General features: G+C 49.0%; 1 protein-coding gene across 1 annotated transcript in view; it reads left to right on the top strand.

The window, feature by feature from the left end:
* Positions 1–880: 880 nt before the first annotated feature.
* The window catches only part of LOC454266 (polycystin-1-like protein 2), a 101201-nt gene continuing 80138 nt past the window's right edge, over positions 881–21943 (top strand). The window contains 7 exon segments of the mRNA XM_054668490.2: positions 881–1164; positions 4602–5009; positions 8666–8743; positions 12634–12683; positions 14353–14470; positions 17590–17797; positions 21685–21805. Coding sequence (XP_054524465.2) covers positions 912–1164; positions 4602–5009; positions 8666–8743; positions 12634–12683; positions 14353–14470; positions 17590–17797; positions 21685–21805 — 1236 coding nt within the window. The 5' untranslated portion in view covers positions 881–911.

Below are 21943 nucleotides of genomic sequence, written 5' to 3'. Positions count from 1 at the left end.
CGATCCTGCAGAAACCTCTGAGCAGAGATGGCCCTCAGAGTTGCTTCCAGTTGAGGCCAGAGAGCCAGACCATTATACCCCGGCATTGAGCACTCGTGGGGTGCAGATGTCCATGGGAGGGGAGGTAGGTTTGAGCGAGGCAACTCCCTTTGGCTAAAAGGGACTCCTGGACATGGATTCAGCTGTAAGCCCTCAGCCACAGCTCACAGGTGTACTGGGGGAATGCATGCCTCAGGCTTGAAGGGTGGAATCTGGGGGATTCCCTGTAGCACCCACTACAGAGGATAATAGGGTTTTCAGGCCAGGAACGACATAGTCTAAGTTGTTACTATTATTGCTAGTGTTACTAGTACTCGCTGGATTTTTTTTCTTTTCTTTTTTTTTTTTTGAGACAGGCTCTTACTCTGTCGCCCAGCCTGGAATGCAGTGGTGCGATCTCAGCTCACTGCAACCTCCGCCTTCTGGGTTCAAGCGATCCTCCTGCCTCAGCCTCCCTAGTACCTGGGATTACAGGTGTGCACCACCATGCCCAGCTAACTTTTGTGTTTTTAGTAGAGATGGGGTTTCGCCATGTTGGCCAGGCTGGTCTCTATCTCCTGACCTCAAGCGATCTGCCCGCCTCCGCCTCCCGAAGTGCTGGAATTACAGGCATGAGCCACCAAGCCTGGCCAGCCATACACTTTTAAACAACCAGATCTTGTGAGAACCCACTCACTACCAAGAGAACAGCATCAGGGCGATGGTGCCAAGCCATTCACGAGAAAACGCCCCTATGAGCCAATCACCTTCCACCATGCCCCACCTCCAACATTGGGGATTATAATTCAACATGAGATTTGGGCAGGAGCGCAGATCCAAACCCTGTCAGTGCATGTGTAAATGTGTGTCTTTGTGTTTCCCCAACACTGGTCATGTCCCTGACTGTGGCCGGCAATGTGTCCAGCAATGTGACCCACCAGTTCACATCTCCTGGGGAATTCACCGTGTTTGCTGAATGCACAACCAGTGAGTGGCATGTGACAGCTCAGAGGCAGGTGACCGTGCGAGACAAGATGGAGACGCTCAGTGTGACTGCATGCTCCTGCCTGTCCCAGTCAGGAGCCAGCCCTCTCTGCCAGGCTGTCTTTGGGGATCCTCTGTGGATTCAGGTGGAGCTTGATGGAGGTGAGTCTGCAGAATTGGGCACATCAAGGCAAGCTATAAAATCACTGATTTCCTCCAAATCTATCCAACTCCCAGACCTTAATAAATAGTGGGCTGGGTGCAGTGGCTTGAGCCTGCAATTCCAACACTTTGGGAGGCTGAGGCGGGCACATTGCTTGAGCCCAGAAGTTCGGGACAAGCCTGGGCAACAGGGTGAGACCCCATTTCTACAAAAAGTACAAAAATTAGTCAGGTATGGTTGCACATGCGTGTAGTTGCAGCTACTTGGGTGGCTGAGGTGGGAGTATGGCTTGAACCCGGGAGGTCGAGGCTGCAGTGAGCTGAGATCATGCCACTGCATGCCAGCCAGGACAACAGAGTGAGACCCTGTTTCAAAAAAAAGTAAATAAATAGTAACAAGGATCACCTACTGAGTTCTTTTTTTTTTGAGATGGAGTTTTGCTCTTGTTGCCCAGGTGGAGTGCAACGGCACAATCTCAGCTCACTGCAACCTATACCGCCTGGGTTCAAGTGATTCCCCTGCCTCAGCCTCCCAAGTAGCTGGGATTACAAGCATGCACCACCACACCTGGCTAATTTTTTGTATTTAGTAGAGACAGGGTTTCACCATGTTGGTCAGGCTGGTCTCAAACTCCTGACCTCAGATGATCCACCCAGCTTGGCCTCCCAAAGTGCTGGGATTATAAGTGTGAGCCACCACACCTGACCGAGTTCATTTTTAAACTATCATTTATTCATTTATTTAGCACCTAGTGTGTGCCAGGCACTGTTCTAAGTGCTTTGCATAAACTTGCGTACTCATTACATACTAGTATTATCTTCATGTTACAGATGAAGAAATGAAGACACAGAAAGGTTAAAACATTTGCCCAGAGTCAGAAGGCTAGTAAGGTAGTGAGTGCTCCTGGCCTTCCAAAGGCCCTTCTTTGCTTCCCTGTAGAACCGAACTTCCGAGTCACTTCCTTTTGGGAATTTAACTAGGATGAGGTGGCACTGGGACTGCTACCAACTGGGCCTGAGCCCATCTCAGTACAGCCAGCATCGACTAGCTTGGCACGATCAAGTTGCCCCTGGCCAAGGCCAGTATTCAGCTGCACCCACTGGTATAGCTGTGCCAACTGTTATGGCTGGGGCCATTCTCATTGGTCACAGTGTGTTTTCTGATTGGTCACAGAGACTGCTCTGATTGATTGTCATGTCCATTCTGATCGGTCACAGTGTCTATTCTTTTTTTTTTGAGACAGAGTCTTGCTCTGTCATCCAGGCTGGAGTGCAGTGGTGCGATCTCAGCTCACTGCAACTTCCACCACCCGGGTTCCAGTGATTCTCATGCCTCAGCCTCCCGGGTAGCTGGGACTACAGGCGCGTGCCACCATGCCAGGTTAATTTTTTATTTTTTTCTATTTTAGTAGGGATGGGATTTCGCCATGTTGGCCAGGCTGGTCTCGAACTCCTGACATCAGGTAACCTGCCCACCTCGGCCTCCCAAAATGTTGGGATTACAGGCATGAGCCACTGTGCCTGGCCACAGTGTGTTTTCTTTTTTTTTTTTTTTTTGAGATGGAGTCTCGCTGTGTCCCAGGATGGAGTGCAATGGCATGATCTTAGCTCAGTGCAACCTCCGCCTCCTGGATTCAAGCGATTCTCCTGCCTCAGCCTCCCAAGTAGCTGGGATTACAGGCGCCCACCACCACACCCAGCTAATTTTTGTATTTTTAGTAGAGACAGGGTTTCACCATATTGGCCAGGCTGGTCTTGAACTCCTGACCTCATGATCCACCCGCCTCGGCCTCCCAAAGTGCTGGGATTACAGGCATGAGCCACCGCGCCCAGCCTGTGTTTTCTAACTGGTCACAGAGACTGCTCTGATTGGTTGTCATGTCTATTTTGATGGGTCAGGGTGTCCATCTGATTGGTCACAGTGTCTATTCTGATTGGTCATGGTATCTATTTGTTGGTCGCAGTGTCTATTCTGATTTATCAGAGCATCCATTCTAATTGGTTGGCGCCCATGCTGTGCTGGTTGTTAAATATTTTAAATTATCATCCTTTCTCTCAGTAGAGACCCTCCTGGCTAAGACTCATCCTCACCCAGGGCAGCGTTTTTCCTGAAGCCCAGGACCAGTTTGAGATTAGAATAGAGGCCTGTTGATGTAAACAGGGCAGCACAGAGCTAGTGCAATGAGCAGGTGGCTTGGTTTGACCTCACATCCCACCTGGATCCCTCTCATAGCAATAGCTGTGGAAGCCATAATGGGGCTTTAACACAGCCCTCAGGAAACCCCTTCTGGTCTTGCATGCTTGTTGGATGAAGAGGGCTCATATGTTCCCCTGAGGAAACAAAATAATCCTTCATTTATTTACTCATCCTACTAATATAATTGAGTGCCTACTACTCTGCCGGGTGTGGGCGAGGCAGCAGTAAATATGAAAGTCAGGGTTCCCATTCTCGTGGGGCTTATATCGTAGTTATCATCATCATCATCATCCAGACAAGAACTATGCTAGCTTGGTTTTTATCGGAAAGAATCCTAATTTGTTGATTTAAGTCAGATTTTAAGAGTCAACCGCAATATTTATCATCCAGTAAGAACAACCATCTGCAACCTGCAAGGGAGCCCCCATCTTCCCGTGAACGGGCTGAGTTCTCATGTTAGTTTGCAGGGTTCTGGGCGGTCACCAGTGTAGGTTGAAGGAATAGCTTTACTTGCTCCTGCTTAAAACAAGACCCAAAGCTAATTCTCATGCATAAAAATCAGCCCCCACCCTTAAGAAATGCTCCCTTGTAGTCCTCCTCCTCCTCCCCCCGACCAGGACATCCCTGGCAACTAAATGTGGTAATTTTTTAATTACAAATATTTAGGTTCTCGGGTAAGACATGCATAGTATAAATAAGTTAGAATATGCAAATGAACAGAGCGGACCCCCAGATGACAAAATCACGGCCGGGCGCGGTGGCTTACGCCTGTCATCCCAGCACTTTGGGAGGCTGAGGCGGGCAAATCCAAGGTCAGGAGTTCGAGACCATCCTGGCTAACACGGTGAAACCCCGTCTCTACTAAAAATACAAAAAATTAGCTGGGTGTGGTAGCAGGCGCCTGTAATCCCAGCTACTCCAGAGGCTGAGGCAGGAGAATCACTTAAACCAGGGAGGCAGAGGTTGCAGTGAGCTGAGATCGCACCACTGCACTCCAGCCTGGGCGACAGCGCCAGACTCTGTCTCAAAAGAAAGACGAAATCAGTCATTAACCTAATACTCAGGGATAACCACCATTAATATTTGAGAAGGGGGCGTATCCTTACATAATTCTTTATGTCTGTATCTGTATCCAAGTTTGTATCCAGGATCAGGCTTCAGAGACTGAGTCTGAGCTGCCATAGTATTATCAACCGCATGGTTGTTACCAACATTCTTAAATTTTTCTTACCCCACTTAGGAACAGGAGTGACTTACACTGTGCTTTTGGGTGACATAACCCTGGCCGAGTCCACCACCCAAAAGGGCTCGCTACCGTACAATCTGATGACCCTGGACAGAGAAACCCAGAAACTGATGGGCCCTGGGAGGCACCGCCTGGAGATCCAAGCCACCGGCAACACCAACACCTCTACAATCTCCAGGAACATCACAGTCCACTTGGTGGAGCTGCTGTCAGGGCTGCAGGCCTCCTGGGCTTCTGACCATTTGGAGCTTGGACAGGACCTATTGATCAACATCTCATTGGCTCAGGGCATCCCGGAAGAGCTGACCTTTGAGGTGGCTGGACTCGATGCAACCTTCTCCCACGAGCAAGTGAGCTTTGGAGAGCCATTTGGGATTTACCGCCTGGCTGTTCCAGTTGAAGGTACATGGGGTTAGTGGCTCCCCTTCTGATGCCCCTCCTCTTCCCTTTGTGACTTGGTGCCCAGGGTCCTGCCAGCCAGTTTTCCAGTGTGTCCGGGACATAGATTTGGTTCACAGCATCCTGCCTGGGTCATAAGATAAGGAACAGCCAGATGTAATCTGCCATCATTGAGTTATCAGCTCTCCGCTTCGGCACTTCTGACATTTGGAGCTGGATCATTCCTCGTTACAGTTGGGGGCTGGTACTGAAGGAGTTTTAGCAGCATCCCTGGCTTTTATTCACTAGATGCTAGTAGCACCAGCACCCCAAGTCATGATGATAAAAATGTCAGACATTGCCAAATGTCCCCTGGGGGGCAAAATCACCCCCATTTAGGGCCCCTGTAAGAGACCGGGCATATTCAGATTTCTTCAGACATCTCTAGAGAAGAGTGTGGTTTGGGGAACTGCAGGTGATGCCCCAGCGGGAAAGAGGTAAAAACCAAGAATGGCAGAGACGGGGATGGAGAGAGGAAGTGTTGCCGACCATGGGGTCTTAGGCTCTGATGTACTCAAACTTTCCTGGATGAGGCTTTTATTAGAGGCTTATGTTCAAACATAAAGAAGGCAGCACTGGAGTGGAGGTTCAGGGGCTGACTCCCCAAAAAGTCCAGAAGGCGTTCTTTTTTTTTTTTTTTTTTTTTTGAGGTGGAGTCTTGCTCTGTCTTCTAGGCTGGAGTGCAGTCAGTGGCGTGATCTTGACTCACTGCAACCTTTGCCTCCTGGGTTCAAGCAATTCTCGTGCCTCAGCCTCCCAAGCAGCTGGGATTACAGACATGCGCCACCACGCCCGGAGAATTTTTTTGGTATTTTTAATAGAGAGGGGTTTCACCATGTTGGCCAGGCTGCTCTTGAACTCCCAACCTCAGGTGATCCACCCACCTTGGCCTCCCGAAGTGCTGGCATTACAGGCGTGAGCCCTCGTGCCCGGCCTGTTTTTTTGTTTGTTTGTTTTGTTTTTTTTGTTTTTTTTGAGATGGAGTCCCACTCTGTCACCCAGGCTGCAGTGCAGTGGCGCGATCTCAGCTCACTGCAACCTTCACCTCCCTGTTCAAGAGATTCTCCTGCCTCAGCCTCCTGAGTCACTGAGACTACAGGCATGTACCACCATGCCTGACTATTTTATTTTTAGTGGAAACGGGGTTTAACCATGTTGGCCAGGCTGGTCTTGAACTCCTGACCTCATATGATCTGCCCACCTCGACCTCCCAAAGTGCTGGGTTTATAAGCATGAGCCACCACGCCCGGCATTCTGAAAGGAGGTAGGATGGGAAAAGGGCGATGTTTAAGCATGTGGAGGTGGGGAATGTTCAGCGCCTGTGCAGTCTGGTCACATGCTTCTTGATGTGTGGTATGTCTCATTAGCATGTTAAAGCTCCACCCTCGGGCATGATTTTTAGTATTATAATGAGGCAAAGGGTAAAGATGGTCATTTTTCTGGTCTTCGTGTGTGCGGGCTATAGGGTTAACTCCCTTGAGTAAGATTTAAGGTGGGAGCTGTTTGTTTTCGTTTCCTCAAGGTCTGCACTCAGTGGGCATGGCACCTTGAGCAAGATTTGTGGTGCAACGTCTGGATGATCTGACTGGAGTCTGTGCCTGCCATGGGCCACCCTCCCCAACCAGCTTGTAGTAGAGTCCTCGATGAGGCAGGGCAGGGCTCCAAGTCCCATCTCTGGTCTATCTCAGAAGTATTTGCATTGATGCTGACGGGAGGACAGACTGGCAGGCACCAGCCAGGGGAGGTGGCCACAGCGCCCATTTGCATTTAATCTGTAAGGAACAGAGAGTTCTTGAGGACCCGGATGAGATCAGCAGGCAGAAATGTGATGAGAATGGCAGAGTCTCCAGCCCATCCAGGACCTGCCCGTAGCTCCCCCTGGATCTCAGAAGTGCGTTAGAAAATGGGTGATACTGTGCAGGTGTGGGGTTACCGCGCCCTCTGCAAGCAGCTCCACAAACCAGATAGCAGAAGGGCAATAGGTTTGAGAAGAAAACCACCCGGGCTTTGCCAGATACCAAGGGTCCAGCTTGGAAGAGGGAAAGTCTAGAGGATGCTGCAGCTGGAAAATCACACCACGCATGGGTTATAAGCCAGATGCAGATTTTGCTTTGTCACCCCAAAAAATTACTCCTGCCATGAAAGTCGCTGCTATAAAGGTCACTCCACAGGGGAAGATGATCCCTCTCTGATAAAATATCCATGTGCTTTGTGACTTTTGCTCACTATTAGATGATTAACAGACTGTTCCTGCCCCTAAGGCCAACAGATTTGGATGACTCCAGGGGTGGCGGGAGTGGAAGGATGGAAAGGGAACGGGACAGGGCAGGGACATTTGCACTTGGTGGTGCTGGCCGAGTCCTAGCTGGCCTGGCTCTTGAGGGCTAGCAGATGTTTCAAGCTGCCTCTTTCTTGTAGGAGCTTCTCTGGGTTCTTGGGTCCCCCAGCTGGGCCTTACAGGCCTTTGTTCCTGGGGTGGTGGGGGATGCCTCCCCTTTAGCTGGCCACACGCCCTGGCTGCTTCTCCCTGGCCACCTCCCCTCTCTGTTGGACTCTCCTCATTCTCCCTCCCCTCGTCAGCATCCGTCTCCCCAAGGCACACATCTGGTCCACAGAACATTCTGACCCATGTCTTGGCCGACTCCCAGCCAAATGCAATTATTTCCCAGACGCAGAAATGCAGCCCCTTCCTCCCGTCCCCTTCCCACCCGCACGTCTTCCCGTCACAGACAGTTCCTTCAAGGGCATGAGTATGAAGCCTGTCCATGCGGACCCCAAACAGACACATACCAGGCTTTCCAAGGAAGGCTCCTCTCTCAAGCACTTCTCTCTGGGCTTGAGAAGACAGAAGGTAGCCCCTACCCACATCCCCTTCCCCATGAGGGAGAAGGGATGGGACACACATGTATCTAAATAAATCTTACAAATCCTTCTCCAAGCCTGGCCAACACGGTGAAACCCTGTCTCTACTAAAAATACAAAAATTAGCCTGGCGTGGTGACATGAGCCTGTAATCTCAGGTACTCGGGAGGCTGAGGCAGGAGAATTGCTTGAGCCTGGGAGGTGGAGGTTGTGGTGAGCTGAGATCGTGCCACTGCACTCTAGTCTGGATGACAGAGTAAGATCCTGTCTCAAAAATAAAATAAAGTAAAGTAAAATAAAATAAAATAAAATATCCTTTTCCACTGTCTCCACGCTTCCGACAATCCTGCTATGTGTCTCCCTCTTGGGAATCTGCAGTCTTATCTATGGAGAACCTACTTCTCCTTTGGAATTTAGCTCCAGCCCTGGCTCTATCCTGTGAACCATTTCTTTCTGTCCTGAGGTTGAAGCAGCCCCACCCAATGCCCACGGTGCCCCATGCCGATTCCTCCCGTGGTTTGGCGTTCACTGTCCTATGTGTCTACTACATGATAAGGCCCTTGAGGACAAGAACCAAGCTCCTTCATCTCTGTGTCCCCAGAGCCTTGCACCATGCCTGACATACAGCAGGGATTCATTAAATGCTCAGAGGTGAAAGATTTCGTTGGAGGCATCAGTGGACTAGAGAAGCAAGCTGGGAGAGTTTTCTTGGTCAAATTCATGACAATGGCTGTGACTCTGGGTCCTTTGTATTGCAGGCACCTTTCTGGTCACCATGCTGGTGAGAAATGCCTTCTCCAACCTGAGTTTGGAAATCGGGAACATCACTATCACAGGCAAGGTGTTTCTGCAAGGGAGCATAAGACCTTTTACCAAGAGTCCAGAGCATTGCACCTGCTTGGGCTCCAGTGAGGGGCATTTCCAAATACGGCTCTGAATATGTATCTTGTTCTACAGATGATTAGAATTTTTCCAGTTATTCTAAGGAGGCAATGATGTTTACAGTAAAACATTTCACCACTGACACAGAATTCTTTTTTTTTTTTTTTTTTTTTTTGAGATGGAGTCTCGCTCTGTCACCCAGGCTGGAGTGCAGTGGCATGATCTCGGCTCGCTGCAAGCTCTGCCTCCTGGGTTTACACCATTCTCCTGCCTCAGCCTCCTGAGTTGCTGGGACTACAGGTGCCCACTACTACGCCTAGCTAATTTTTTTGTATTTTTAGTAGAGACCGGGTTTCACCATGTTAGCCAGGATGGTCTCGATCTCCTGACCTCGTGATCCGCCCGTCTCAGCCTCCCAAAGTGCTGGCATTACAGGCGTGAACCACCGCGCCCGGTCAACCACTGACACAGAATTCTAAAACAAGAGTTTGCATTCATTATGATGCTTTAAGCTGCAAGTAACAGAAGGTCCAACCTAAGTAGCTTCAGATTCAGGGCTTTCTTGTCTCACATAAGAAGTTAGGAGGAAAGCACTTCCAGGGTTGGTTCGGTGGCTCAGTGATGCCAGCGAGAAACCAGGCTCAGTCTATCTTTCTCGTCTGCCATCCTTAGAGCTTTGGGGCTGCCTTAGGCTTGTTGCTCAAGGAATCAAAGTGACTGCTGCAGTTCCGGATATTACATGTCAACGCAGCGTACCAGCAGCGGGAGCAGGGGTTTCCTCCTGTGCACCTCTTTTTATTAGGGGAAAAATCTTTCCCACTCACTCTAAGCAATCATCACCTCAGATACCATGACCAAAGTAGGGTCATGTCCGCTGCTATAAAGTGCACTGGAAAAGCAGATACCCAGCATTTTCAGTTTCTGTGGGAGAAGGTGGATTCTGGCTGCCAGGAGGAAGGCTGGGGTAATGGCTGTTGGGGAACTAGCTGACAGTAGCCATCACAGAGGTAGGGTTCACTTGAATGTGTTTGCTAGGACAATTCAAGTAGCAAGGGACCAAAACGAAGCTCAAACTGGCTTGGGTCAAAAGGAAATTTTATCAGCTCAGAAAATGAAAAGCCAGCTGGGCACCATGGCTCATGCCTACAATCCCAGCACTTTGGGAGGCCGAGGTGGTGGATCACTTGAGGTCAGGAGTTTGAGACCAGCCTGGCCAACATGGCGAAAGCCTGTCTCTACTAAAAATACAATAATTAGCTGGGCGTGGTGGCACACACCTGTAGTCCCAGCTACTGGGGAGGCTGAGGCCAGAATTGCTTCAATCTGGGAGGCAGAGGTTGCATTTAGCCAAGATCATGCCACTGCACTCCAGCCTGGGTGACAAAGTGAGATGGTGTCCCCACCCCCCCACCAAAAAAAAAAGAAAAAAAGAAAATGAAAATGAAAAGCCCAGGGAGTAGACCTGTTCTTAAACACAGCTGGATGCGTCGCTCAGACAGTGTCTTCAGAAACCTGCCTCTTTCCTCCTCTGGTTCTGTGTTGACTTCTTTTGGATTCTCTCTTCCCGGCAGTAGCAAGATGGCCCCAGGCTTTGATCCTTAACCCCAGAGGAGAAAGAGTACGTCTTGATGGATATTTCTAGTAGAAGTCCTGAGGCTGCCTCTTGCTGGCTGAAGCTCAGTTCATGGTTTCTCCTGGACCAGCTGCTGAGACCAGGGGAAGCAGCAGTCAGTTTGGCAGGTCAGGGTCTCACGCCCACGCTGGAGTACAATGTAGGGTCAGCTTCACCCAAACCAAGGCCTGAGAGTTGGGGAGGGATGGTTCTTAGGGAAAATATCATCCGTAGATGCTGCTACCAAGGGAGGGGGTCATAGATGCCTGGAAATTCGACAGCCAGATGTGGGATTTGAGACCCAGAAATTTTAATTGACTTTGCAGAAGTCACATGGCTGATTCATGCAGGATCAAAGGCAGCAAATATTTCTCCTAATTTTTTCATTCAGGGTGATTGGACTGCCTTCCTTCTTAAGGTTAAGAAAGTACCCTTTCTCTGGCATCTTAGCCTTGATTTGTATAGTTTTACATGCCTTTGGAATTATAGTTGTGTGAATGAGAATTCACTGGGAGAGAATTTTTTAAAGATCAGTGGTACTCAGACCTTAATATATCCAGGGCCTTAGTGAATCATATGAAATAACTCTTAAGTTCCTATTTTAATCACTACACTTTAATTAGATATTAATCATTAATATTTCAATATTTTCAGTAGGCCAGGCACAGTGGCTCACGCCTGTAATCCCAGCACTTTGGGAGGTCGAAGCGGGTGGATCACTGGAGGTCAGAGGTTCGAGACCAGCCTGGCCAACATGGTGAAACCCTGTCTCTACTAAAAATACAAAAATTAGCTGGGTGTGGTGGTGCACACCTATAATCCCAGCCACTCAGCAGGCTGAGGCAGGAGAATCACTTGAACCCGGGAGGGGCAGATTGCAGTGAACCGAGATCACGCCACTGCACTACAGGCTGGGCAACAGAGCTAGACTCCATCTCAAAAATATATGTATTTTCAGAGACATCAATTGATTGTATGTTTTTCCACTGTTTAAACTTGACCCACTAGCATTCTTTCTTTCTTTCTTTTTTTTTTTTTTTTTTTGAGACAGGGTCTTGCTCTGACGTTCAGGCTGGAGTGCAGTGGCGCCATCTTGGCTCACTGCAAGCTCCACCTCCCAGGTTCAAGCGATCCTCCTGCCTCAGCCTCCCGATTAGCTGGGACTTCAGGCGCCCACCACCAAGCCCAGCTAATTTTTTTGTATTTTTAGTAGAGATGGGGTTTCACTGTGTTAGCCAGAATGATTCTTTCTAGATGTATAGTTTACAAAGCAATTCTATAAACAGCACCACATTCAGTCTTCCTGGAGCCCTGAGAAATGGGGATGGACTCCAGCCATTTTTACAAATGAGGAAACCAAGACTCAGAGAGGATAACTCACCAGCCCAGTTCACATAGCCAATGGGAGGCCAGTAAGAGGATCTGACAACAGCTTAGTGTGTGGTGCCAACTCCACCCACTTGCCAGCGGTGAGCATGCCGATCTCTCCTCACTCTATATTCAGTAGCATCAGGCTTATAGATTGGTGGGAACATTTATACCATGGAAATTGACAAACGCTACAAATCAGGGCTCCTCACTCCCACCTCCTTTACTGGTAATTAAACATTAGCAGTGCAGGCTGGGTGCAGTGGGTCATGCCTCTAATCCCTACACTTTGGGAGGTTGAGATGGGCGGATCACCTGAGGTCAAGAGTTTAAGACCAGCCTGGCCAACATGGTGAAATGCCATCTCTACTAAAAATACAAAAAATTATCTGGGTGTGGTGGTGGGCGCCTGTAATCCCAGCTACTCAGGAGGCTGAGGCAGGAGAAGCGCTTGAACTGGGAGACAGAGGTTGCATTGAGCCAAGATTGCCCCACTGCACTCCGGCCTGAGAGACAGAGCAAGACTGTGTCTCAAAAAACAAAAACAACAAACAAAACAAAACAAAAACACACATTAGCGGTGCATAGCTGCATCTGACTCTAAATCTTGTGTTTTATCTGCACTGGCAGCTGCCTCTTTCTCAACTACCAAAGGGGTGTCTTTAGTCCAGTGGTGGACAAGATGGCTCACTTTTAATCCATTTCCCTAGGACCTGAATGTTTGCTATGTTCCCTTAAACCATTTTCAAAGACAGGCTGATGCCCCTGGTGGCATTTTCCACATGACTCTCTGACTCTATATTTTGACAGCCTTTTGTAAGGTTTCCAACCAAAGCTTGATACCCATTCCCACTGTGTTCACAGCCCCTTCCGGTCTCCAAGAACCATCCGGGATGAATGCTGAAGGAAAGAGTGTGAGTATTGTCTTTAAAAAACATTTAACCTCACAAGGAAAAGATGTCCAAGCGCTCTGTTTTAGTTTTGAGTTTTGGTTTTTTGGTACTAATAGCCAGAGCACTAGGAATCCCTGAGGCTTCTTCCATTTGAGAAGAGGCCCAAAATGACTGAATTCAAACAAAGCAAGTTGTCTAATCACAACAGAGTTATGTTGTAAATCTATAATGAGCTATCTAGGATATGTAGATATCTGTTAGATATCTTGGCAATTAAACAGCACACTTGTAAAAAAATCAATAGGTCAAGAAGAAATCACAAGGGAAATTAGAAAAAATTTCTAACTGCATGATAATGACAATACAACCTATGCAAATTTGTGGAACGCAGCTAAAGCAGTGCTCAGAGAGAAATTTATCGCTTTTAATGCTTATATTAGAAAGCAGGAAGAAAAGAAAACAGACCAAGCTCTTCAGTTTTTATAACAAGACTGAGTTCAGCTCCTTGCTGTTGACGTTGTTCGTGCGTGCACTTATGCTACAACAAAGACTTACTGTGCATCTACAACATTCAAGGCTCGGTATCGGGCTGGGAATGCAATAGTGAACAAGCACATACGGTCCCCGCCTTCAGGAAGCTTACTGAGTGATACTAACGAACATATCGGCCCGGTACAGTGGCTCACGCCTGTAATCTCAGCACTTTGGGAGGCCAAGGTGGGAGGATCACTTGAGCCCAGGAGTTCGAGCAAGAAAGTGAGACCCTCATCTCAAAAAAAAAAAAACAAAATTAAAAATTAGCCAGGCATTAAGGTACATGCCTATGGTCCCAGCTACTTGGGAGGCTGAGGTGGGAGGATAGTTTGGGCCTGAGAGGTTGAGGCTGCAGTGAGCAATGGCTGTGCCACTGCACTCCAGCCTGGGTAACAGAGTAAGACTCTGTCTCAAAAAAAAAAAAAACTCCAACAAACAAATTATCATAGAATTAGGAATTGTGATAAGTATCTAATAAGAACCAATAGAGTGCAACGATAGCAACGAACAGGGTGGTCTGGCTGATGTAGTCAGACGTGGCCTCTCCAGAGGTGACACGTAAGTGGACACATGAAGATAAGCCAGCCAGGCATGCCGGAAAGCAGAACAAGAGCTTTCTGAGTGGGCAGATCTGAGAGGTAGGCGATGGCCTAAAGCCAGCGTGGCTGGAGCCTGGTGGAGGGAGGGATATAGGAGATTATGGACACGTGGACAGAGGCCAGATCACGCGGAGCCTTAGGTGCCAAGGCAAGAAATTTGGATTTTATTCTCAGGCCACGGGAGGCCACTGGGGCTTGAGTTCCCCTGAAGCCCTGTGTTATTTCAGGTCAGGACTTCGGGGCTTGAGCAAGAAGCTCCACAGCCCAAGCTGTTTAACAAGTCCCACCAGAACTTACTCCAGGAACACCCCGTGTACCCCGAGCCAACACTCAGAATAACGAGACTTGCCCAGGGATCCTGAGCAACTGACTCCATGCCCCATGAGGGGAAGGAAGCCAGGGGGATTGGCCAGGGTCTGTCTCCACCCCACGCCTTACACTGCAGCTGCTCTTGGTGCAGACTGCTCTGGGGTGAAAGGGGAATGCCAACAGCACCCCACAGTGAGCCTGAGCTAACTGTAGTTGGAGTCTCACCACCTGGCTGCTTTTTTTTGCAGAAAGGTAAAGGCGATATGGAGGTGTATATCCAACCTGGTCCATATGTGGATCCTTTCACGACAGTGACCCTGGACTGGCCAGACAATGACAAGGAGTTACGCTTCCAATGGTCATGTGGTAGGTGACAATAGAGTTCTTTTTTTTTTTTTTTTTTGAGATGGAGTTTCACTCTTGTTGCCCAGGCTGGTGTGCAACGGTGTGATCTTGGCTCACTGCAACCTCCACTTCCTGGGTTCAAGCCATTCTCCTGCCTCAGCCTCCCAAGTAGCTGGGATTACAGGTGCCTGCCACCACGCCCCGCTAATTTTTGTATTTTTAGTAGAGACGGGGTTTCACTATGTTGGCCAGGTTAGTCTCGAACTCCTGACCTCAAGCGATACACCCGCCTTGGCCTCTCAAAGTGCTGGGATTACAGGTGTGAGCCACCACACCTGGCCAGTGATAGAGTTCTTGAATTGTCCTGTTTCACTAAGAAGTGGTGAGCAGTGGTCAGATTTTGCTGTTCTTTTTCTTAATCTTCACACCAGCTTTCCCTATGGCCTACATTTTGTATAACTTGTACATGCCAGAGCTTGCAAATTCCATGGAAATAGGAGGTGGGGCCGGGCGTGGTGGCTCACACCTGTAATCCCAGCACTTTGGGAGGCCGAGGCAGGTGGATCACTGGAGGTCAGGAGTTTGAGACCAGCCTGGTCAACTTGGCAAAACCCCGTCTCTACTAAAAATACAAAAATTAGCCAGGCATGGTGGCGCACACCTGTAATTCCAGCTACTCAGGAAGCTGAGTCAGGAGAATTGTTTGCACCTGGGAGGTGGAGGTTGCAGGGAGCTGAGATTGTGCCATTGCACTCTGGCCTGGGCAACAGAGCAAGACTGCGTCTCAAAAAAAAAAAAAAAAAATAGAAGGTGGGAGAAAGCAGTGACAGACCAAGGGTGGCCCTGAATGCAGGCAGCAAGGGGATCTAGAGAATTTTAAAACAATAATGAAACCTGAAAAGCTTGTCCACACGCTGACAATTCCAAACAAAAGTGATAAAGTGTTCCTCCTCTCTGGTGTGGACTCCTCCCCTTTCCCCAGCCCTTTGGTATATCCCTAGGGAGAGAATCTAGAAGGGGGAAGTGAGTCAGGCATTTTCCAACAAACCAAGATGGCAGCACTAGCGCTCACATTGTAGAAGTGGTATCCTTTTTATAGGAATATAGCCTAGCTACATACACATTCTTTTAGCTTTTAGAAATAAAATAAATGGGCCAGTCACAGTGGCTCACGCCTGTAATCCGAGCACTTTGGGAGGTTGAGGTGAGAGGATGACTTGAGGACAGGAGTTGGAGACCAGCCTGGCCAATGTGGTGAAACTCCGTCTCTACTAAAAATATAAAAATTAGCCAGGTATGGTGGCGGGTGCCTGTAATCCCAGCTACTCAAGAGGCTGAGGCAGGAGAATCGCTTGAACGTTGGAGGTGGAGGTTGCAGTGAGCTGAAATTGTGCCACTACACTCCAGCCTGCATACTGTTTTCTTTACCCTCTTTTCATTGAACAGTATAACCTGCATATTTGCATATTATAATGTCGTGGTATCGTCTCTATCTTGATTTTCTTAATAGCTGCACAATAGACCATAATGTTGATGTGTGATTTTTTTTTTTTTTTTTTTTTGAGACGGAGTCTCGCTCTGTCGCCCAGGTTGGAGTGCAGTGGCGCAATCTCGGCTCACTGCAAACTCCGCCTCCCAGGTTCAAGTGATTCTCCTGCCTCAGGTCCCGAGTGGCTGGGATTACAGACACGTGCCACCATGCGCAACTAATTGTTGTACTTTTAGTAGAGATGAGGTTTCACTGTGTTGGCCAGGCTGGTCTCGAACTCCTGACCTCAGGTGATCCACCTGCCTCGGCCTCCCAAACTGCTGGGATTACAGGCGTGAGCCGCAGTGCCCGGCTGATGTGTGATCATTTCTTTACCCTCTTTTTGGACATTTAGATTGTTTCACATTGTTTGCTCTTATACAGTTCAATCTCTATTTACAACTGTGGTTACTTTCATAAATAAATTTGTAGAAATGGAATAACTGGGTCAAAAGTCATGCAACATTTTAAGGCTTTTGATGTTAATTGTTACGTGGTCATGACATCCCTCTGAATATTCATTCTCCTTATCTGAATACAGAGCATGCAAGTACAGAGTTTAGGCGACTGAGCTGATGAGCCTGAACCCTGAACATATTTTGGAAATATGCTCAGGGAACATATCTTGGGACTATTCTCCCAGGGCTGTAGATCTAGGGAATCTTGGAATTCTTGGAATAGTCCCAGGAATCTTGGGAATATTCTCCTGGGGCTTTAGATCTTCCTGGCCTCTCTCCTGCTATATGCCTGTCACCATATTGGAGATGGTGGGAAGTGAGGTATTGATGAGTAGACATCAGTCAATAGAGTTGAAGGGCAGAGGATACAGAAAGTTTGGAAGCTGCTAACATAAAGCAGGAGGTGACACAGCAGCCTCCCAGATGGCAGTACAGCCTCCCAGGCCGCCGTAGTAGCCCACAGGAACTTGGCGCTGTGGACAGCCTCATCCACATGGAATGACAAATATACCGGGATAAGAAGCTGCCCTGGACCTTCTCCCAGGGCCATAGATCCTCCTGGCCCCCCTCCTGCTACACACCTTCCTGAGCACCAGTGCAACACAAGCCAACCACTTCCTGCAGATTTGCTCAGAGTTTGGGTGAAGCATGGTTCTTTTTCCCAAAAGCATCCTTCCACAGCACCATTTCTGCAACCTGCATTAAAGGTGACATTTTGGCCAGGCGTGGTGGCTCAGGCCTGTAATCCCAGCATTTTGGAAAGCCGAGGCGGGTGGGTCACCTGAGGTCGGAAGTTTGAGACCAGCCTGGCCAACGTGTTGAAACCCCATCTCCACTAAAAATACAAAAATTAGCCAGGTGTGGTGGTGCATGCCTGTAATCCTAGCTACTCTGGAGGCTGAGGCAGGAGAATCATTTGAACCCAGGAGGCGGAGGTTGCAGTGAGGCAAGATGGCGCCATTGCACTCCGGCCTTGGCAATAAGGGGGGAAACTCCATCTCAAAATAAATAAATAATAAAAGTGGCATTAAAAAATTAAAATGTCTATTTAGAGCTGATGTTATTATTCATGACCCCTTTCAAAACCAGAAGCTAGCAGTGTGTGCCACGTTCAGGGCTCCTGTTGGATAACAGTGTCTGTCCATTTCTCTCAGGGTCTTGCTGGGCTCTGTGGAGCAGCTGTGTTGAGAGGCAGCTGCTTCACACAGACCAGAGGGAGCTGGTGGTTCCAGCATCCTGCCTGCCGCCGCCTGACTCTGCTGTCACCCTGCACCTGGCTGTTCTGAGAGGCCAAGAGCTGGAGAACAGGGCAGAGCAGTGCCTCTACGTGTCTGCGCCCTGGGAACTCAGGCCTCGAGTCAGGTGGGGCACGTGGGCAGTTCCTCCAGGGTCCTGATTCATTCGTTCAGCCAACACTTACTGAGGACCCACTGAGGCTGGGGCTGCCTTGGGGCAAGGCTTGCTGTGGTGGTCTCTGTTGTCATAGGGGTTACTACCACCTGGTGATCAGCACTTCTGGACACGAATGAAGAAGGGAGAGAGCGCACTTCTATGAAAACTGCCCTGACTAGGGGTTAGAGAGACTTCTCTCAGGAACTGCAGCTCAGCAGAGGTGTTCAGGAGAAATTCACAGGGCAGGGAAGGGGCAGCTGGAGCAGGAACAGAGCGGGCAAAGGGAGGGAGCAGAGAATCATCAGGGAGCGAAAGAGGCCAATGTCCTGAGGATGGAGAAGAGAAGGGTGGGAAGGAGCTGGTAGTGTAGGCAGGGCCTGGCTCAAGTGGGGCCTTGCCGATCATATCAAGATTTTAGCCTTTTTCCTAAGAGTGATACAGAGAAACCACCCAAGAGTTCTTTATTTTTATTTTTATTTTTTTGAAATGGAGTCTCACTCTGTCACCCAGGCTGGAGTGCAGTGGCACCATCGCAGCTCACTGCAGCCTCCGCCTCCCAGGTTCAAACATTTCTCGTGCCTCAGACTCCTGAGTATCTGGGATTACAGGCACGCATGCCACCACGCGCAGCTAATTTTTGTATTTTTTGTAGAGGCAGGGTTTCACCATGTTGGATAGGCTAGTCTCAAACTCCTCACCTCAGGTGACCCACCTGCCTCGGCCTCCCAAATTGCTGGGATTACAGGAATGAGCCACCACGCCAAGCCAAGCATCCAAGAGTTCTAAGCATGTTACTTCAATATGCTCTGGTGGCTCAGTGGAGAATGACTTGGAAGAGGGCAAGAGAAGACCCAGGGAGATTGCCCAGGCTCTTGCAGGAGTCAAGGTAGGAGGTCAAGGTTGCTTGGACTATCAGCCAGTCCCTGCAGGAAGCTGATGGCTCAGCCAAACCAGGAATGAATGGAAGAGAGCTGATGAAGGGACCATTTACAGGTGAGGGCAGGTATAATGCAATGAACCAGGGGCGACAAGGCAGGACTACAACCAAGGGAAGCCATTATCACCCCCAGCAATGCAGAGGTAAGATTAGGCAGCACTACATACATAGGGAGCTGTGGCCTTGGTTGGAGAAGCACAGCCTCTCCCACCTGCAGCCCATCAGGGAAAAGAGCAGGGAAAGCCGTGAATAAATTCCCCAAACTCTCTCCTCTCACCCTCCAATCCTCTATCAATGGTTCCCATTGGCTGGACCCAGTTAGAAGCTGGAGGGTGTGGCAGGTTGGGTGATGCAGTGTATAGAGCTCAGTCTCCCAGGTCAGAGCCGCAAGTGGGAGGAGACTGGATTGGAGAGGCAGATAGAGAACGTCCCGCACACTTGGACTAGGACAGACATGAGGAGAGAAGTAGGAAGTTCAAGAGCTATCGTCAAGTTCAGACCAAAGGGGAAACTGGGGGACTGTCCTGTGGAGGACAGGTCTATGCAAACCTTCTCCCAAAGTTCGAGGAAGCAGAGAGGCCAGAGAAAGAAGCTGACAAATTTAGTTTCTCAGAAAGAAACATTTAATTGAGACTTGTGAACAGGAACCATGATGTCTAGGGCAGCTGCAAGACAAGATGGTGAAAGCCAGCGCCATTACCCCCCAGAACCAGGGCTTATATACCATAGGAAAGGAATGTGTAGGACAGTCGTAGGGAAAGGTAAGAATACTATGTGAATCTCTTTAAGGGCAGCACTCATAGTAAGTACATGCTCTTACACAAAGAACTGTAGAGAGAATAGAAATCTTAGATGCATTCTTGGAATTGGGGTTAATCAGTAGTCAACGTGGCAGATTAGCATCCGAAATGGAGTTGCTTTGGCCTTCACAGAGACATTATAGAGAAGGCCAAGAGTTTGGATCCAGACACGATGGTTCACATTCTATCTGCCCACTTAGAAGTTACATCACTTAGGACAAATCACATAAGCTCTCGGGGCCTGGTTTCCTCACCTGTGATGTGGGGATGCTAATATGTCACTCATAGGGCTATTGTGAGCATTTGACAAGCTAGAGACAATGGAAGTAATGTGTGCATGGCGGGCGTGCTGTTGAACCACAGCATTAGTTTACTATTATCTGAACTAAATAAAAAGAATCACAGAAATTATCTAGGCTATCCCCTCATTTTGCAGGTGAGGAAACTGAGGCTTAGAGAGTTTAAGTGATTGGGCTGGGCATGGTGGCTCATACCTGTAATCCCAGCACTTTGGGAGGCCGAGGCGGGCGGATCACCTGAGGTCAGGAGTTTGAGACCAGCCTGGCCAACATAGTGAAACCCTGTCTCTACTAAAAAAATACAAACGTTAGCTGGGCATGGTGGTGAGCACCTGTCATCCCAGCTACTCGGGAGGCTGAGGCAGGAGAATCTCTTGAACCAGGACGTGGAGGTTGTAGTGAGCCGAGATCGCGCCACTGCGCTCTAGCCTGGGCGATAGAGTGAGACTCAGTCTCAAAAAAAAAAAGTTTAAGTGATGCACACAAGGTGACCATTCATAAGTGACAAGGACAGGATTAGAACCCAGGTCCTGTCTCAGCCTCATTCACCTTCCGTATCATTACACTGTGCAGTGAATGACATGGGAATTCAGTCAGGCCATGACTCAGTCCATCTTCACAACCGAGGCTATGTCCCAGTGTTGGTTGGGGCAGGGGCGGCTTTTATTCCATCTTTAATTTGAAAAAGGGCCATTTCCTACCCTCTCAAAGGACTTGAGAAGGACTGGAAAAAAGACCAGGCCAGTGGTCACGATGCCTGTCTGAGTCCATTTTGCATTGTTATAAAGGAATATCTGAGGCTAGGTACTTTATAAAGAAAAATGGTTGGCCGGGCGCAGTGGCTCATGCCTGTAATCCCAGCACTTTGGGAGGTTGAGGCAGGTGGATCACTTGAGGCCAAGAGTTCGAGACCAGCCAGGCCAACATAGCAAAATGCTGTCTCTACTGAAAATACAAATTAGTTGGGTATGGTGGTGCATGTCTGTAATCTCAGCTATTCAGGAGGCTGAGGCAGAATTGCTTGAATCTGGGAGGCAGAGGTTGCAGTGAGCCAAGATCGCGCCACTGCACTCCAGCCTGGGCAACAGATCCAGACTCTGTCTCAAAAAAAAAAAAAAAGAAAAGAAAGAAGAAAAAAGATTTATTTGGCTCATGATTCTTATGGTTGGAAAATCCAAGACTGGACATCTGTATCTGATAAGGGCCTCAGGCTGCTTCCACTTATAGTGGAAGATGAAGGGGACCTGGTGTGTGCAGAGAAGGGAGGGAGGTGCCAGGCTCTTTTTTTTTTTTTTGGGAGATGGAGTATCACTCTGTCACCCAGGTTGCCAGGTTGGAGTGCAGTGCTGTGATCTTGGCTCAGTGCAACCTCTATCTCCCTGGTTCAAGTGATTCTCCTGCCTCAGACCCCTGAGTAGCTGGGACTACAGGCACCTGCCACCATGCCCAGCTAATTTTTGTATTTTTAGTAGAGACAGGGTTTCACCGTGTTGGCCAGTCTGGTCTCAAACTCCTAACCTCAGATGATCTGCCTGCCTGGGCCTCTCAAAGTGCTGGGATTACAGACGTGAGCCACCGCGCCCGGCCATCTTTTTAACAACCAGCTCCGGTGGTGACTAATAGAGCAAGAACTCGCTCCGCTCCCAAGGGAGGCATTCATCCATTCATGAGGAATCTGCCCCCATGACGCAAACACCTCCCATGAAGCCCCGCCTCCAACATTGGGGATCATATTTCAACATGAGGTTTCAGGGGACAAACATCCAGATGATAGCAATGCCTGGGGGAGCTTCCTCACTCTGTCCTCTGTCTGCCTTTCAGCTGTGAGAGGAACTGCAGGCCAGTTAATGCCAGCGAAGACATTCTGCTCAGGGTCACCATGGGGGAGGACTCCCCAGTGGCTATGTTCAGCTGGTATTTGGACAACACCCCAACAGAGCAGGTGAGCACAGTGACAACCACTCAAGAATGGAAATCTCCCTTGCGCTTTCAGCACACCCGTGTCGCATGCCCGGTACTGGGCCAGGGTTGGGTCAATTACATTCAGAGCCTGTGGTGTGGGACTCAGGGTATTGGGCTG

This window comes from Pan troglodytes, chromosome 18 (genome assembly GCF_028858775.2).
Source record: "Pan troglodytes isolate AG18354 chromosome 18, NHGRI_mPanTro3-v2.0_pri, whole genome shotgun sequence".
Taxonomy (NCBI): Eukaryota; Metazoa; Chordata; class Mammalia; order Primates; family Hominidae; genus Pan; species Pan troglodytes.
Note: the sequence above shows the minus strand (reverse complement) of the source record. Positions and strands in the feature narration are given on the sequence as shown.